The following is a 20,017-nucleotide window of genomic DNA, read 5'->3' on the forward strand; positions in this document are numbered from 1 at the left end:
CCAGTTTATCATAATTTAGAAGTCAGATCTCATCAGATACCTCTGATAGTTTTTTAATGTTTCCATGCTGAGTGGTACCCCAATCTGCTAATTCCTCTGACTGAGGCACCCTGAGATTCCCCTTTGGACCACTCTTCTTTGCCAGCCTCATGTTTTGAGGTAGCCTTAATAACATGTACCAGAGAACTGGACCATCTTCTCCAATTGATGTCACAGATGGGGTCTTTTTTGGAGTGAAGCTCCTTTTCAGCTGAACTTGCACTACCTCCATCAAGACAAGCTCCTCTCAGTCTCTGTGGTAAATCTACTTGTTCTGCTTTGGGACAGGTCTTCTGACTGAAAGGCATGGACTTCTCTTCCTTGGTAGAACTGTCCATGCTAATGGAAGCATAGAACAGTTTTGCTCACCTCAGATGCTTCCACCTCCAAAGTTGGATATTTCCTTCATCCTCCACAGCCATAATCCCAAGGGCATGACAAAATGGAAGTGGGTGTTCTCTGTTCCTTAGCGACTATGTAGGAACTAACCAGTCATCTAGGTAATGCGTCAAGCATACACCCTGTGAGAGGTTCAAGGGTGAAACCAAGGTGGACACCCCTATGATTACCTATGGGGATGTCATTAGCATTAAGAAAAGAGATTTGAACTGCTAAACAGTCCCACTGCAGATAAGGAGTGTCATTTCCTGGGTCCTTCCTCTTGAGAGAGGATGTCGAAACTTTGATAAGAGAGATTGTACTTTCCCACTAGTTGTGATATAGTTTTATGCATTCTTTCTAAATTTATGTAAAGTGGAAATACATATTATGTAGAAGAAAGATATTATGTTTTGTTGTGTTTGTATTTAGTAATGAAAAGCATTGTTTTGGTTGTTTCGTGTACAGAATTTAATTGTAAGTATACGTGTAATAGTGCTCAACTACCGGCATCGGTTGTTTGTCCGGTAGTTAGTCGAACATTTGGTGTTGGTCGTCAATGGTTGTGACAGGCAGTCTCGTCACAGCCTTGGTGCAGGGGCTCAAGAAAAGGGAATGCAGCCATAGTTGTCAGTGCCTCCAAGTCCACTTAAGTATTCCCTTTCATCTTAAAGTTTATTTAGGGAGATTTCCTTGAGGAGATATGCATATCTAAATGTAAGGAGAATTTCTTGAGGTGTGCTTTGGAAGAGGGTTACGAAGTAGAGATTATGCTCATGCCAATCTGATTCTAATTCAAGCTAGGACTGTTAAATGTACTACTTGAAATAAAAGGAAGTTTATACACCCATGTCTTAGATTAATAGTGAAGTAACCTGGGTGTCGCAGTATAAGACTTAGGCTATGATTAGGTTAGCATATTTCAAATCACTTAGGCTATACGATAACACGTACGATTTGAAATGCTCTACTTCTTCTGTACGAGTCGGAATAAATTGGCGCCGTGACCAGGATCGTATTGATTGGTTGTTATAGCAGTGATCTGTATAGTTAGTTTATGAAATTTTAAGGATTATTGTGATGCTTGGCGATAAAGATAAAGACGTGACCGGCTGATGGTGGTGGCCGTTTTAGAATTAGTCGGAATTTGGCAATAACTTACTCACTTCCCCGTTCACTAATATTTTTGGAGATTCTTACCACCAAAAGCCTTAAAAATTTACATATGTATGAAGAAATTCGCGCACCCTTGTTGCCAGGTAGGCTGGAATTACACCAGTCGCGTGTTAGCCTAGCCTGAAATGGATTAGTAGGATTAACTCAGTCAATCATCGCCTGGCCTAACTGAAGCCTGGCTTTTTGATAGTAACTCGGTGAGATTTTAACCTTCCTTCTTATTTTGAGAACATTGTTCTTTGGACAAAGTTGAGAAAATGGCTATGGCCTATCCAGAAGTATTTTGCATAGAGCGAAAGGTTGCTGTAGTAGGACATTCTCAAGTAAAACATCCAAGTCATTTTATGACAGGGTGCTGAAGTACAAGTGATGAGAGACTAAAACAGCCCCTGTATTGTCGCACTTTTGGGAAATCAGGAGCAGTGTGCGATAACCTACTGGATCCTGTACTAGTGGCCAAATTGACACCATTTGCCACAGATACTGTTATCCTGTACATTGGAGGAAACGATATTGGCATAAAAGATGATGATCCAGAATTGGTGAATAAGGTAAAAACTAAGATTTTAGGACTAGTAGAGAGAGTAGATGGTATCTATAACTGTAAGGTTTTGGTGGTTAGTACAGAGATTCGTTACGATCCTAGAAACATCCCTAGGGATAGATATCGAGCGCAAAAAATCTACTAAACCAATTATTGAAAAGAAGCCGAGAAATAACTTTTATTTTCAATCAGTTTGTAGAAAGAGACTTTGCCGGTGACAGAGTGCATTTTCAATGTGATAGTTATGAGATGCTGGGATGTCACTGATGTGAAGCAGCAGATCTTTGCGCTTTCAGTCAGGATTGGTAAATATATACCAGGTTGTGCTCACGCCAACCCAGAAATTAGGTTAAGTTAGGCTAGGCGAATGTTGGTTGATGCATTTCCACTTCATAAATTGATCATTTTGTCCTTCTTCCTTGTAAATTGTAAGGTAATGGAGAGAAAATAATACAAAATTATTATTTTCTGAAGTTTATGGTAAGTTTTGAGATACTTGAGTGAAATTTAATTTTAAATAAAACCCTATGTTGTATATTGTATATATGTATGTGTAATCAGGGCACATATATATAATATAAGTGGTAGTGATCTACCATTGATTAATTTGCAATAGGTGTGGCCAACTTTTCAATATTATATATCTGCTAATGCAGTATATATATATTTTTGGAACTGGGTTTGTACACTCTTTTAGTATTAAGAATTTATATATTTGGTGTTGGTAAATTATAGGCTAAGATGTCTGACCTGGAAGAATTAAAGAGGGGGTTAAGTCTGTGATAACTAACTGTTCAAAAAAGGTTGAAACCACTACTGATGCAGGTGATATCAATAGTATTTCTTCACTGAGAGATTCCTTGAAGGAATATTTGCAGAAAATCCAGGAATTGGATAATGAAATATTGGACCTAATGGATCCTGGAGGACAACCTGACCAAATTATGAATCAAGCTGAACTTAGCCTAAACGTAGGCACTGAAATTCATAGACTGAACTCCTCCATCACGAGTCTTCTAGCTGTAAGGGGTGAACCTAGTGCACTATGTTGCCTGTAAAAGCTAGTGTAAAGTTACCTAAATTAGACCTCAAACATTTCGATGGTGATGTATCGGAATGGAATTCATTTTGGGAACTTTACAAAGTATCAGCACACCAATGTACTGATTTTGAGAAAATACAGAAGTTTTCTTATTTGAAGGGCCTATTGGAAGATGAGGCTCTGGAACTGATATCTGGTTTTAAATTAGAAGGTGATAAATATTTACAAGCAGTGAACTTGTTAAAAGAGACCTATGGCAGAAAGGACGAAAGCAAGTTGTGTTTAGTCAGAAAATTCTTCCAAACTGAGACTCCCAAGGCAGATGCAGAATCGCTACAAGGTTTTAGAGCGCAATTTGAATGCTGCATAAGATCATTGAAAAGTGAACAGCTGGAAGTGAGTGAATTGTATACCATCTTGCTCTACACCAAACTACCTAGTAGTGTAGGAAGATTGGTTTAAATTTGACACCTTTAAAAAATATCTTGAAGAGGAAATACAAAATTTGAGGGCTTTTCCACAGACTGAACCAGTAAAAGCTAATACATTAATAACAATATCTGCTTTTGCAGTAGAACAAGGGCAATCTGTGAGGCCAAAAAACACATTGGTAAGACCTAAAGGAAATATGAATAAAGCCAATGTAAACCAGGTTAGAGAATGTGCACTTTGTGGACGCAATCATATATGGACACGGTAAATCCTATGTAGCCAGAGGAGGAAAGATTGAATGACTCAGAACTCCTCAGAACTCTGGATTTGTGTTTCATATGCGCATCCAATAAGCACTTCAGTTCCGACTTTGACAGGCAAGGTCGTAACAATGGCTGCACTGTTAGACATCATAGTGCTGTATGCAATCGAAACCAACCAAATAAATCTAAGGTAGGCGGGGTACAAGTTGGAACACTCTCTTTGACGAATACCGGACAGGGAAATATGACGACTAGGAAGTCGATCTTACCTACAGCCACAACAACCCTACAGGGTAAAAGAGGTCGCATTGTGCGAAAGAGAGGGTTTTTGGATACCTGTGCTAAGAGATCATTTATAAAGAAATCTCCTCTTGAGGGAGTTGAAAATATATCACTGAGAGGTTACTTAACTTCTACACCGGTTAAAGAATATGAAATGGTGAACATTGCTGTACCTCACCGGGGTAGATTAATAAATATGGACTGTATAGTGGTAGACGAGCTACCTGAATATACAAAGAAATTCAACTTTAAGAAGAGCTTAAGGTCGCTGTGTAGAACGAAAATCAGCTTGGCTGATAAAGATTTTGATCTACCCATAGAGAAACAATTGCCTATAGAATTGTTAATAGGGGTTGACAATGTGTACAACATTTTACATCCAGGGTATTGGAAATTTGAAAATTTAGTACTGCTACCAACCTTATCTGGTTACATGGTAACCGGAACATGTAGTTCTCCTCCCACCAAAGAGACTCATGTTTCCATTTTTAAACTGGCAGTGAAAACTGACAACATAATTAAGGCCGAAGGGGCTACTCATTTAAAGGATCCAAGGTAAAATCTTGAAACTTTAAGGAGCTGAGATCATTTAGGTATTGACTGCAGTGAAACAACGGAACAGGAATGGAAAGTATTGGAGAACTCTGAGAGTACTATAACTTATTTTGAAATTGACAAACAGTATGTTGTGGTGTTGCCTTGGAAAGGCAATAAAAGGAGATTAACTTCCAACTTTGGGGTGGCTTTGAACAGATTAAAACAACAGTGTGTCAAGTTTCAGAAGGACACTCGGTATCTAGAACACTACCAGAAAATCCTGAAGGATCAGGAGGATAGGAGAGTCATAGAGAGAGTGGAATATTTTAAAACAGAGGAAGACTGTCATTTCTTGGCACATCATGGTGTTAAAAAGGACTGTGCAACAACCACTATTAGGATAGTACTTGACTGATCAGTCAGACAGGGAAAAAGTGGGTCAAGCTTGAATGATTGTTTGTGGATGGGACCACATATAACAGCTGACATGCTCCGAGTTCTGCTGCAGTTTAAAACAAAATCATTTGCCTGTATTAACGACATAAAGAAAGCATTTTTAATGGTGCAACTCAGGGAAGAAGATAGAAACTATACTAGGTTTTTATGGTTGGAAGATCCAACAGACCCTAATAGTAAATTGTTAGTGTATAGGTTTTGAGTTGTTTTATATGGAGCTACATGTTCTCTCTTCCTGCTGAATGCAACGATTAAGAAACACCTGGCTATGGTAGAAGGTGATGTAGAAAGGATAAAAAGAGGACTATATGTGGATAACTTGCAGTTCACTAGCAATGATGATAATGAACTGGTGAATTTTTTCTTTGAAGCAAATAAGATATTTGCACAGGCACATTTATATCTGCAAGAATGGACGAGTAATAATGACTCATTACAAACTACTGCTAGAGCATATGGGATTAGTGCCAGTGAACAAACAACTAACACGGTCGTAGGTCTGAACTGGGACAAAGAAAAAGATACCTTGACATTATATCCGACTAAGATAAATAAGTCCAGCCAGACTAAGAGAGAAGTGTTGATAACTGTTGCATGGATTTACGATCCATTAGGAGTACTTCTACCTGTTACTATTAGGGCAAGGATATACCTGCAAAATTTGTAGAAGCAACAACTGGATTGGGATGAACAACTCCCAGACCCATTACAGAAACAATGGGTTAAGTTTCCGAAGACTTGGAAAAATGTCTCGATATTTCCCTTCCTAGGAAAGGGGGACTCTTTGCACGTTTTGCGATGCCAGAGAGTTAGCATGTGGTTGTGTAGCCGATAGTGTTAAGAAAGAAAACTCTTATTTAATGATGACAAAGGCAAGAGTAGCACCCATTAAAGAATTAACTGTTCCAAAACTTGAGTTGATGGCATTGTTGCTACCAGCAAGAATGGCCAAATTTATTAAAGAATCCTTTGAGAAGGATGAGTTTGTGGAACTGTTTGTTTGGTCAGACAGTAAAGTTGCCCTAAGTTGGCTAGTATCAAAAAGTGTTCTCCCTGCATTTGTGAAAAATAAGAGTACATGAAATAAACTCTCTAATTCCAGAGGCGGTCTTGTCCTATGTGTCTACAAATGATAATACCAGTGACTGGTTGACACGTGGGAAAATGACAGAAATGGTCTTGGATAGTCCTTTCTGGTGGGAGGGACCCCCTTGGTTAAAAAAATTCCTCTTGGCCAATAGAGAGGTCATGTGTTGGTGGATCACTTGTGCAGGGTAGGGAAGAGAACATTTTGTTCAATACTGTACGGGACAACCTGAATGACAATACTCACTTGCTGAATTGGGAGAGATTCTGCAAGGTTAAAAAGGTCTATAGGACCACAGCGTGGACCCTACGATTTTTGAATAATTGTAGGAGTTCAACCAATATGAAGAGGCATGGCGAACTGACCTTGGAAGAACTCCAAGAGTTAAAGAATAAGACTATTGCCATCATACAAAGGGAATTTTTCCAAGAGGAATATGAGAGTTTGATGAAGGGGGTAAGAAAACCACAGCTAGCTCTCGTACACCAGTTGAATCTTTACCTGGACAACAGGGTAATAAGGTGTAAGGGTAAACTAGAACACGCAGTTACCCGAACCTGCTAAGTTTCCTATGCTGTTGCCAAAGAGTTGCTACGTTACCTGGGTGATTACTAAAGAACATCGTGATGCTAAAGCTCATATGGGTGTAAATGCAACTGTGGCGAATGTCAGACAGGAGCTCTATATCCCACAGATAAGGCAACTAACTAAGATTACAGTATATTATACCACTGTGTTATTTGTAGAATGCAGGAGAGGCCGTATAGGCCCAATATAGTTCCTCCATTACCTGAGTTGAGGGTGCAATGTAAGCAACCTTTTAATACCACAGGCATCGACTACACCGCCGCATTAAGGATTAAGGGAAAAGGACAGAGTCCTGACAAGGCTTACATCATCTTATTTAAGAGCCCGATAACCGAAAGATTACATGTGGAGCAAGTTGATAACCAGTCCTGTGACTCGTTCCTCATGAGTTCTAGAAAATTCTGCAGCAGAAGAGGTTTCCCAGCGCTCATGTTGAGTGACAACGCCATCACGTTTGTAGCGGCATCAGAATACCTTAAGACCACATCGGAAAATCCCACGGTAAAGGAACATCTGTTAGATATCAAGTGTAACTGGGAGTTCACTCAAGCAAGGGCACTGTGGTTTGGTGCTATTTGGGAAAGGCTGATAGGACTTCTTAAGTCATGCCTAAAAAAGATTGTAGGCCAAGCCTTACTCAGTTTTGAGGAACTGACCTGTGTGCTTGTGGAGCTGGAAGGAATTATCAATGACAGACCAATAAGTTATATGCCTGCGGATCTGAATCAATTGGAAATTATAACTCCTAACCATCTGATTCTTGGAAGAAAGCTTAAGTCCTTCCCAAGAGAAGTAGTAAATTAGGGAGAGATCTCTGGTGACCCTACCTATGGATGGAGAGAGTTCACCGAGAAAGGATTCCTGTATGTATCCAAGTTGTGCGACGACTTGTGGAAAAGATGGGAGAGGGAGTATTTAACAACGTTAAGAGAGACCCATCGAGTAGGAATGGTGCATGACTCTTGGCCCAGGATAGGGGAAGTAGTCCTCATTCATGATGAGGGGCCAAGGAGCAAGTGGAAGTTGGGCCAAGTGATCAAGTTACACGTGGGGCGAGACAAGGTCCCAAGAGTGGCTACTCTAAGAACGGCCCATAGCCAGCTCGTGAGACTTGTAATTACGTTATATCCCTTCGGCAGGAGATAAGGGAAATTAATCCTGCGACAGATGACATTCAGTCAAGCACCCGCCCAAGCAGAAGGACTGCTCAAATAGCTGCAGAAGCCAGAAAGGCATTGATAAGAAGAGGACTATTGTAAATAATTTAGACATAAGTTTTTCTTGCGGGGGAGTATGTCTAAACTTCGACAAGAGAGGCTGTACTTTTCCGCAAGTTTGTGGTATAGTTTTATGTATTCTTTCTATATTTATAAAAAGTGGAAATGCGTATTATGTAGAAGAAAGATATGTTTTGTTGTGCTTGTATTTAAGTAAGGAAAAGCATTGTTTTAGCTGTTTAATGTATTTAATTATAAGTATAAGTGTAATAGTGCTTAACAACCGGCATTGGTTGTTTGTCCGGCAGTGAGTCCAACATTTGGTGTTGGTCGGCGACGGTTGTGACTGGCAGTCTTGTCACAGCCTTGGTGCAGTGTAGATCTAATAGGGACTCATGAAAAGGGAATGCAGCCATAGTTGTCAGTGCCTCCAAGTCCACTTATGTATTCCCTTTCATCTTAAAGCTCATTTAGGGATATTTCCTTCAGGAGATATGCATATCTAAATGTAAGGAGAATTTCTTGAGGTGTGCTTTGGATAAGGGTTACAAAGTAGAGATTGTGCTCATGCCAATCTGATTCTAATTCAAGCTAGGATTATTAAATGCACCATTTGAAATAACAGTAAGTTTATATCACTTATGTCTAGATTAATATACACAATGCAATGTAGTGTTTTAAGTGCAATACAGAATAGTATATAAGTGAAGTAACCTGGGTGTTGTAGTAGACTCAGGCTACGATTAGATTAGTACATTTCAAATTGTTTAGGCTATACGATAACACTTATGATCTGAAATGCACTACTTATTCTGAAAGAGCCTGAATAGAGGAAGATGCACCGGTCTGATCTACTGCCCCTCACCCGACTGTGGGATACAATTAGAACAAAAGGTAGCAGACAATGTATCCCATACCGAGGATGTCCACATATAAAAAAGGGTTCACGCCGGAGTATTCTTACCTGTGAAGTTCCCAATGCTTGGTATACACTGAACTAGAAGAGGTCACAGGAGAAAGGGTATGTGCTCTAATGTGACCCAGGGGCCAGTGGCCAGCCTTTAAACATGTACAGTAAATCCAAAAGCACTTACCAACATGCTAAAATCACTGGGAATTGGTGGATCTTCGATTAATATTCTAAATTAATTTCTAATTGGTAGAACCCAAAGGGTATGTTTTGATGGTTCTGCAAACAAACTCATCGCATATGCCAACGCTGCTACTCTTGTTGATGTTGTTCCTTCTCCCTGCCTTAGGTCTGAGGTTGCAAAATCCTTGAATGTAAATCTGGAACATATTCCCACAGAACAGGCTTTGGGGAATGAAGATTAACCCTTCTAACACTCAAAGAGTGATAGTCGATCCATGTCACTTTTGCCTTTGCATCACGATTTACATTTAAATGGTAGTTTTAAATGTCAGTGACTCTCTTACGATTTTCCGCATAACTTTTGTTAAGAAATTGCCTTTTGAGAAGCATATACATAATACTGCTTCCAGTTTCTCAAAAGGTTGGTATCTTGCAAAAATGTTTCAGAATAATTTGGGAAGAAGCTGTTAAATATGTGTTTCAGCTCTCTTCTTCTTCCTCGGCTGGAGTACTATTCTGCACTGTGGTCCTTGGGTGCTGACTCTCATATCAAACTCTTGGACAGAGTTATATCATCAGTCAAGTTTACTTAGCCAACTCTTAAAGTGAGTTCATTATGTTCCTTGCATAAAATGTATTATTATGACATCCTCTACATTTGTCTTTATCTAACCTAGCTGTCTTTGCTCACTGGACAGGCTGCTGCTGCTGCAAACAGTGTCATTTTCTAACAAGTTTACTACTCTGTACTCAGTTTGCTGGGAGTTTCATTTTGGTTGCAACTAAAATGTAGAATAGTTCAGCCAGTGTAGCTGTGGAATCTTCTGATCTCCAATCCCTGCTCTTTGCTGATGTCTCCTGGATTTTATGTGCACGGGTTTTATTTTCTATTCCCCCATATTTATTAATCTATTCACTTTCCTTAAAACTCTTCTCTTTTTGCAGGTTGATTCCCTTTGGAGCCTCTTGGGTTTACAGTCTGTTAACTTTGTTCATAATGGTTTTCAGCTGAAGATTTAAAGACAGAAAGAAAAATGAACAAAAAATTAATCAATCTACATTTTACTCTCATCAGCAAATGCTGTACATTTTTACTTTAATACCAACCAAACTCACATGAGGGCCGCATTTGGTACCAGCCTCAAGGGGATGAAAGTTGAAACAAAGTAAAAGATGGTAAATATCTCAGTAACATTAAATTTTACCTAAAATTTTTATATTCTGCATAGCAAATTAATAACACTTACAAATACTGTATAGCATAGGAACTCCAATACAGCTGGCCCCTGGTATTCATGGGGGATGTGTACCACAACATCCCCGTCAAATAGCTGAAATCCGCGAACACTTAAAACCCCCCGGAAAAAGCTTAGAACTACCTATTTTGATAGCCCAAACACCAAAAAAATCATCTAATAATGCTTACACAGGAAGTCCCTGGTTATTGGCCGGCTTGGTTTCAGCACCAATAGTTGTGTATTGGTGCCGATATACATACTTAACAGTCACCGATAACCGAAAATCGGCGATTTTCACTTATCGTCATGTCGTCGGAATGAAAGCCCCCCCATAACCAGGGACTGCCTGTACCCAAGTATTTCAATAGTTTTATCACAAAAAGTCCATTTAGTTATGAAAATATGAAAATACAGAATTAGTGAATATTTCTGTGAAAAATACCGCAAATAGGCGAATTTTATGCAAATAATGTGTATACATGTTCCACAGAGAAATCCGCAAACCAGTGAGTCTGCGGATCCAGAACCACGTATAGGCGGGGGTCGACTGCATCAAGTATTGGTATTCAAGTAAATTAATACTGCAAATACTTTTATAAGGTCTGTTTTATTATACTTTTTTATTTTCCCTGGACAACTGATGAATATACTGAATAAATAAGTGTCACCTCAACTTAATGAACAGCCCTTCTGCTAAGTACAGAAATTTGCTAAGTAACAACCACCTACACAATACGGTATCCCAAGGCTAACTCTAACAGCTTATAGCCTAATGCAATCCAGTATGAAGTATATATTTAATAGCCTATCCTAACCAGTAGAGTGGACCCCCACTTTTTCGGGCTTCACGTTGTCGCCGATTTTTGTGGAACATATCTTTCACTCTTACACGGGAACTTTGACCAATTCGCAGATTTTTCTATGGCCCGTATATCTACAATTCTCACTAATTCCCTTTTTTTGCAGAGCAACACTGTGTACTGTACAGATATATTTCCGTGTAAAGACCTTTGGATAAGACGAGGTCAAAAATTATAGCAAATTTTCATGAATTTATCTCATATCTACAGTATAAGATGACTACTAAATTAAAAAACTATCTGTGTATAGGCTAGCTTTTGAAACAACAACAGGTATCTTATGAAATATTGGTTATGTAAAGATGATGTTACAGTATTACAAATCCTGTTTAACTTACTGTATCCTTAGAAATTCAAAATAAATGAAAAAACAAAGCCAATTCTTTACAGTATCATGCTTTTCCTACACATATCGCCTAAAAGTGAAACAATTGTTTTGTTTACGCTTCATCGCCAATCACAAACAACCTCTAACAACAATACGATAATGTATGATAACTATCATTCGTATGACTGAACTGTTGTATGTAATCCAAAATTGTGTTGCCACCAAAATGATAATGAATTTTTGATGAAAAATTAATATTATGTCATCCTAAATGTTATTACTACCATAATTACACTACCATTAAAATTTCTGAAAGGTTACCTAAAGCAAACATTCTAAAAGTGTAATTTATCCTAACATGAAGCATAAATGTTTGTATACCCTGTACACATGCACACATATTTAAAAATGTGTAACAACAAATTATTGTATTACTTGTACAGTATTAAAAAATGCAGAGAGAGAGAGAGAGAGAGAGAGAGAGAGAGAGAGAGAGAGAGAGAGAGAGAGAGAGAGAGAGAGAGAGAGATATGGGCCCACAGCAAAAGCATAATGTTTCTTAACATGATGCACAAAGAGAAAAGCTTTGGTCATGTGTGTGTGTGTGTGTGTGTCCACTATCCACCCTCACAGACAAAGTCAGGAAAATGTCAGTCAATATAAGTGTGTTCGTTCATTCATTCACCTTCCACCCTCACTGGCACAAACAAGACAGCCTCAGTCTACTGTGCAATAACCCTATCATACATGGGTGAATCCATTAAGTAATGAAAGCCGTCAAGTTGAGGTGACACTAATATTCCTTTCTCAAGTCAGTATGACCTATATAACACTACTTCAAAGAACTGGTGGCACGTGTAGAACGGCGGGTAGAGGTTCCAAAGATGAAAACAAACCCAACCTTTCCTTGAATGCCATGTCCTGACCTAACCAGACCTTACCTTCCTAACCTAACTTAGGGTGCCTCCCTCATGGACCCCGCCAAGTAGCACTAAACATCGGAGACAATGGACTAAGCTTCATTTCTGAGGTCGTCCCATCGTTCTGTAAACTACCCAAGGACTGTATTTCAATAACCATAAAAATGACTCCCATTCAAGTAAAGCCTTGTAATCACCATCCTTGTTTATTTTCAGAGAAACTCCATTCACCCCTCGTCTGGACAGCCTGTTCTTCCGTGTCATAGCTTACCAATCCATGGGTTAATTTATCAAAAGCTACATCCCACAACTGGCACGACCTAATCAGATAGAATTTTATGTTGGCTAACTCTGAAAAGGCCTATTTGCCTAGCTCAGCCAAGCACAGCCTACCACAGGGATCTAGCCTAATAAAATTTTCACAGCCTACATTCAGAGTGTCCTACTTGGGAGAATACTATTGTCATTTTTACTTTAACGCCACTGCAACTCCCACGAGTGCTGTGTTTAGTGGGATTGAATGTTGAAACAAAAAACTGGAAACATCTTGTTAAAAATAAATTTGCAATAGATTTTAGGGTAAAACTATACAACAACTCCGCACGGCTATTACGTTGTAGATTGTTTTCCTATACTTTTAGGGTTGCGGATGAAGGAGGTTGTGTTCTTTATTGGCGGTCAATTACCATTACCCTCACATCTCTAACAGGAACCCTTTGAGAATGGGGTTTTGGTGAGGTGAAACATGGCGAGAGCAAACAGATGTGTTATTGTCATGACGGCCACCCTGGAATGGTCCCGTACATACGCAAGACATATGGGAGCCATATGTTCAAGAAGGGATTGATTAAGGAAACCCATTATAAGAGGAACTATAAAAACCTGAAGTACCCTAACCTAACCTAACCTAGTATGCCGTGTTACTCAGCCGAAAAGCCCCACCCCCCAAGGACCCCAAATGAAGGAAACTCCACTTTCTACCAAAAGCTCCCCTATAACACCGCGCACGCACGACAGCATTCCTGGACGGCCAGCATACAATAACATGTCAGTTCTGGGGTTAATTACAGGTTATTACAGTTGACCTCCCAAAAATGGCTGTATAATCTTGATAAGCAACCAAAATGGTAGATGAAAAGTCGATTTCCAAGGTAATGAGGTGTCTGGAGTCATACTAAAGTTCTACCGATTTGGGGGGGGGGGTATTTTCTCAAGGTACTTAACACACCTACTTAAGAGGACTCGCACAAAACCGAGTCACGACATAGAAACGAAACAACACCGAACATCACAAGCTAGACACCAGTTCACCTCAGTCAGGACGGGGCGCCCCGTCAACGCGCCCCCGCTCCGACTGACGTCCATTTGACAGCCGAGTCCCAGCCTACCCTACGGCTGCGTAGCCTGGCCCACCAGCACACGGCCCGAAAAACGACGAACGGCGCTCAGAAACTGGAGGCCATTCCGACCGCGGCCACGCCACACGAACCACCGGACTGCAGGAACTGGGACGCGATGACCGAGGCCAGAAAACGGAGCGAAATAATTGTACCTACGCCCACATCAATACTCTGGGTCCCCTATCTGCGGCAGGAGAGAGGGAAGGCGCCCCTCGAAGGGCCCGACGCTGGCTCAGCTCACCTTCGGAAAGCGGCCACAAGCTATGAGTATGGCGAAGAGGCTATGATATCACATGTTAGAGATATCATGATCGAAGTGTTTTCTAGATGTTGACTGACAGGACGAGCGTCGTCAGTTTGTTGTTGTGGTCGTCGACTTGACTTGCGCCGACCTCAAGTGAACTCCGCCAAGCGCAGACGACGTCCCAGGCTGATTCTGCTGCTGAAGCTTCTTCTTCTTCTTGATTACTTCGCTTCGAGGTCGGACGGGGTCTGGGTGACCGAGTGGTGTGGACTTTTCTTCTGTTGGTTCCATTAACTTCCAGTAGCACCTACGTTGCGATAAAGATGAGATGTTGGTATGAATAAGAGGAGTGAGAGTTAATAAAGATAGGTATATACTGTATATATACAGTATATGTGACCGCTCGTATTCATGATTGTACCTCGCCTTTTTACATTGTCTTACAGTATATATATATATAACCTCGCCTTTTTTACAATTGTCAGACAGTATGTGTGTATATATATATATATATATATATATATATATATATATATAATGTGTGGGGTATATGTCAATGCGAACGTTCATATTCATGATTACATCTCATCTTTTTAATTACTGTCTACAGGCAAACACACGTAGGCCTATATACTGTGTGTGTGTGTGTATATATATATATATATATATATATATATATATATATATATATATATATATATATATATATATATATATATATATATATATATATATTATATATATATATAATGTGTGCATGTGTGTGTGTGTATGTGTGTGCGACTATAATCACATTAACGCGTGATTTGTTTGCCACACATCGCCACAGGTAAAAAAAAAAAAAAAAGACTGGATATGGGTCCTAACCGGTTTCGACTTTTTTCCTAAGCTATTACCGAAGAACTGATACACAGAGGTAGAAAGTACAATTTAGCTTCTAAGGGAGCGATACAGACAAAACATACAAAACTCATCAGTGCTAGGGTCCGGTACTATGTTTACAAATACGACAATCCTTTATCTTCCTTACAAGTTTCTTCTAAAGCTATAGGATCAAGTTCACACATGCCTTGACTGATATTCATGTTATGACCGAAACTTTCTTCTATAAAAATTAGACTCAATGATGTTCGTTTCCAATGCATTATTGGAATAAGCTTTTTTTTTTTTTTTTTTTGCCCCTCCCAAGTTGATTGTATGATTGTTTTCACTAACGTGCAAAAATTCCACTGTTCACCTTCGCATATCTTACACATTTTTTATGGTGTTCTATTTTTCAGTGTTTTTCCAGTTTGACCAATGTTGGAAGATGTCACAAGATTTACATGGAATTTGATATACGCGTCCTTTATTATTGTTCTGAGATGCTACACCAACTTCACAATTCTTAAGAAGATGGGGATATCTTTCTTTTCATTATTTTATATGGTAGCACAAGCAAACTTTTTTTATGTATGTTTCTCTTTTGTTTTGATACAGTCAGGATACTTAAATTTCTTGCCAGTATTCATAATCTTACCTATTTCTCATCAATATATTCAAGACTACATTATACATAATGCTCTTGAAAACATAGATGTGAACACTGATTTCTTAACTTTGTTGCTTTGACCAGAATAAAAATGCACATTAGGCAGAAATATTAGTAGGTTTTCTGTGAACACTGTATTTCAACACATTAGTATCCTATATATTAGGCAATCCAAAAAGGTACGTACCTACCCTTTGCCATTTCCATAGTGAATTTACTAATTCACTTATCTTGTCAAAAAAGTTATTTACATTTAAGTTCCCTGACCATATACAAATTATATCAACGTATCTGAATCATGCTACATTACGCGGAAGGATTTTGTTTTATATGTTGCTTTAAAAATTCTATACACAAATTCCTTAACACCAGAGATAAAGGGCAGTCCATTGCCACACCAAAACTTTGTTAGTAAACTTTCCCACTGAATTCAAATTTACATCCTTTTACACATAACGTCATTAGTCCAATTAGTGTGATCTTGGAGAATGGTATATCCATCTGTCTGTTTTCCAATTAATGCGATAAAAACTCCAGCAGATCGTCAATGAGGACCTTTATGAGTAAATGATACCATATCAAAACCCACAAGCCTGGACGCACTATTAATCCGTATACTATTTAGTTTATTCATCAAGTCAACATTTTAGTTCTTATATTAGCTTCAGAGATGGTACCTGACAATGGTTCAAGACTATCCACTAGGTACTTTGCTAGACTGTAAGATGTGGAACCAGCTGAAATAATAATTCATGGCACAATAAAGACTCACAAAACAAGTTTTCTTGCTAGGGCAATTATCCGTTCACCATGATTTGTGAAGATGTCGACACACCTCCGTTGGAAGGTTGTCGAAGATGGTAGGCCGAAGCTGGCAGATGGAGCTGAACTCCGTGTTGTGGCAGGAGCAAGCGGATCTGAGGAGCAGAGAAAGAGTTACCAAATCTACCAGTTAGTGAAGGTTATCAGGCAAGGAGAAAGTAACTGGGGTGCGAGACACAGGTTGTACAAAGGTAACTCAGAACAAAATGACTGATAAGAAGTGGGTCTGTGCTTTTACTGATAGGAGTAGCCGTGGATATCCAGTTGCCAAGATTTACATGAACACTCCATACTGTGTAAGAGAACTACAGTTTTTGTAACTGTATAGCTTTATTTAGGACCTTATTCTTAGAAAGCTGTAGAGACAGATGACCAAAGGACAGGCAAGAGGAAAGTGATGTAAGGATGGATCTGGAAAAGGCTGGTAGAGAGACAACAGCAGATGCAGCCAAATACGGCAAGAGAAATGCAGCATCAAGCCTCTGGCATTAGCTTCTAGTATCCTACGCACAGAAACAGAGCATCTAAAAGCAGATCAGCAGAAGATCCCAGTCTAGCCAAGCAGTGGGCTAAAACCAGGACTGATGCAGAATACAAGACCGAGGGTGAAGGAACCTTTAAGTTAAATGTTATTAAAGGCATATTATATAGTGTTCTCTAGAGCATGATGACTAGGGAAGCTCAGCAAATGCTAACGCCAGAGATGTACCATACCCAAATAATGAAGCTGGCCCATGAGTTCATTGTTGGTGGCCATCTTGGAGCTAAGAAGGCTGTTCACCTTTTAGCAAGCACTTTCCATTGGCCGGAAGTTGTTGTAGACACCACCAAATTTTGCAGGTCTTATGACATTGCCTACAGACTATCCTGAAGAGCCTTACCAGCAAAATACCACTAGGAAGGTGCCATTAATGGAGGCATCACTCAAGAGAGTGTGGTATACCTGACTGGACCGATATCACCATTACTGGAAAGGTAGACTTTGCTATGAGGTACCCAGAAGCAGTGGCACACTCTAAAATAGAAACCAAGTGTGTAGCCAGGGCATTACTTGAGGTTTTCACCAGGAAGGGATTCCCTAAGGAAATGCTCAGTGATATAGGTACCCAGTTTACTTCAGAGATGATGAAAGTGAGCCGTCTGGTGCATACAAAGCAACTGTTCATGGTGTATAACAAAAGATGTAATGGATTTTGCGAAAGGGTTAACAGTGCGCTGCAACCTATGCTGGAGGAGATGTGTCAGGAGGGACCAAAGGATTGTGAGAAGGACAGTGAAATCACCAATGCAGATTCTCAAGGACTCATATACCAGAGACTATGAGGCTGAAGTACACGACACCTACCAATACATGTTGGACAGGGGCGTTCCTAGACATTTTGGGGCCCGAGGGCACAGTCCCATTTGGGGCCCCTCTTATGGGGTGGGAGGCGAGCGAAGCGAGCCAAAACAGCGGGCGTGTTGGGGGGGGGGGGAATTTTTAGAATATGAATAATTGTAGGATCATTTTAAAGGCACTTGCAAATGCAAATTTCAGAAATTTACCTTGTCCTGTCATAGCGCAATGGTTAAATTTCGCATTTTGGGGCCCCATCACTTTGGGGCCCGGGGGGCGAGTTCAAACAGCCACCCCCCCCCCCCCGGCCCTCAGGAACGCCACAGATGTTGGAGCTGGAAAATCACCTGGAAGAAATGTGTAGACCAGCCAGAGAGAGAGAGAGAGAGAGAGAGAGAGAGTTAGTATGAGGTATAGGGACGCCAGAAGCATCACTACGACAAGAGACCAGAGATCATCTGTTCAGGGTGGAACTGAAAGTTAGAGGCAGACACATCATATTAAATCAAAGAGGCAGTTAATCGCATGAACCACAAGGTCGATATCAGCGGCGAACTGAAGACTCTTCATGCAAACATCTCGACTGGCAATAATAAGAGGAAAGTGAAGGAAGCAGCAGCAGCTGTCGCTGAAGAAGGGAGATGCCTGAGTGAGACCATCATCGAGGAGGAAACCGATAAGAGTCGGGCGAGTCTGGATGAGGGTTGGTTAGAACTTCGACTACAGAAGGTACAGTCTGAGATTAAGCAAGAACTTTCTTTTAAAGCAAGAATCTGGAAATTTACTTAAATACATTCATTTTACATGGACGCTTAGTTTTTTTTAAAGAACACACTTTAATTAATTTGTTACAATCATGCCAGATATGATTTTCTTAGAAGTTTTACCTAAGAGTTTTCCAGGCTGGCAAAGTTGACCAAGATTACATGGTGTCTACTCTCTTGGGCAGTGTGTGTGTGTGCGTGTGTGTGTGTGTGTAGCAGCCTATGGTTGATGGAACAACAGAAGGTACAGAAAAGAAAGGTAAGGAAAGGAAAGACACGACAAGAACAAGGCAAATCACAAGTCTCCAGTCATCTCACTTAGATAGACAGAATTCATCACTTTCAGTTCAAAATAAACATCATTAGTGTTTGCTTCCAGAGAAGAACCGTTCGTAGGAAAATCCCTTACTACCACTACTAGGAGTATGATTGGCCAGAAATTAGAGCCAGAGACCTTTCAAACTGCTAATATGTACTTACACTCGCCGCCATTTTAAATCATGTGCTATTGATATCTCTTGCCAGATGGAAGCTTTGCAGTAAGGAAGACCCAAGGCAGTACAGTTAGTATTTCTGCTTCCCAATAATCAAAGAAGTTATTATCAAATTAAATTACGATACAGCTTTTTATGTGGCACTTGAATGATGTTATCTCACTTCAGTATGATAAGCAATTCATATGCTATGTAACTGGCAATTTAAAGGAGAGTATTCTACCTAGAAAACCCCAAGTGAATGCTAACTGTTACCTCCGACCGCTATGAGGCGCCACTGTTCATGATTCAGACTGGCGTTCTATACATTTACGATGGGAGCCTCATGAAGTTGATTCCTTTGAAAATGTTGTCTAAACTGGTGCCTCCGTATTTCTCCGTCAGTTCTCTTCTGAGTTTTCTGTTCTTCATCCTTAATTCTTCCAATTCGATCTTTTTCTTCCTTATGCCTTCCTGCAAGATCTCGTCTACAAAAACAGGAAATGGATGTTCATGTGTGTCTCCCTCTCTTATCTTATCCAGCGATTTCGGTGCCACGCAGTCTGCTATGCATTTCTTAGGGAACCGGATCTGCTATGCATTTCTTAGGGAACCGGATCTGCTATGCATTTCTTAGGGAACCGGATCTGCTATGCATTTCTTAGGGAACCGGATCTGCTATGCATTTCTTAGGGAACCGGATTCTGTTGTCTGTCACCACTATCCTTCTTCTCACTTTCTCAGAAGTTCTTACTTCCAGCATGGCTCTGCCTCCATACAGCCTTTTAAATCTCCTGAACTAATCCATCTCGAGGTCAGATAAATTAACTTTATCACTTACACAATTGTTCTGCGCCTTAATACAATTACTAACAGGACCTCAATCAAACTGGATGGTATCTAGTGGAGATATTTATCCAGGGAAAGTTATGAGCTTTCCAGGACTAACAAGCTCTTCGTTGGGCGA

The 20,017-nt window shown here is 40.0% G+C and overlaps 3 protein-coding genes across 6 annotated transcripts in view; 2 read left to right on the forward strand and 1 right to left on the reverse strand.

Moving 5' to 3' along the window:
• bchs (WD repeat and FYVE domain containing 3 bchs) overlaps positions 1 to 20,017 on the reverse strand; it is a 388,664-nt gene that overhangs the window by 203,513 nt on the left and 165,134 nt on the right. For 3 of the 4 annotated variants that reach the window (XM_067128778.1, XM_067128779.1, XM_067128776.1), the window contains exon 1: positions 14,122 to 14,329. The exons of the other annotated variant lie outside the window; for it this stretch is intronic. The gene's annotated coding sequence lies outside the window, so the exon portion shown is untranslated. Of the gene's footprint in view, positions 1 to 14,121; positions 14,330 to 20,017 lie in introns of those variants that run through there. 4 annotated transcript variants of the gene reach the window in all.
• Positions 3,183 to 3,641, forward strand: LOC136853234 (uncharacterized). The gene has a single exon (XM_067128610.1). It carries the CDS (start codon positions 3,183 to 3,185, stop codon positions 3,639 to 3,641), a length of 459 nt encoding a protein of 152 aa, XP_066984711.1.
• Positions 6,013 to 7,628, forward strand: LOC136853235 (uncharacterized). The gene is made up of 3 exons (XM_067128612.1): positions 6,013 to 6,223; positions 6,391 to 6,759; positions 7,069 to 7,628. Exons 1-3 carry the CDS (start codon positions 6,013 to 6,015, stop codon positions 7,626 to 7,628), a joined length of 1,140 nt encoding a protein of 379 aa, XP_066984713.1.

The sequence above is a fragment of the Macrobrachium rosenbergii genome, chromosome 27 (assembly GCF_040412425.1).
Source record: "Macrobrachium rosenbergii isolate ZJJX-2024 chromosome 27, ASM4041242v1, whole genome shotgun sequence".
Classification (NCBI taxonomy): Eukaryota; Metazoa; Arthropoda; class Malacostraca; order Decapoda; family Palaemonidae; genus Macrobrachium; species Macrobrachium rosenbergii.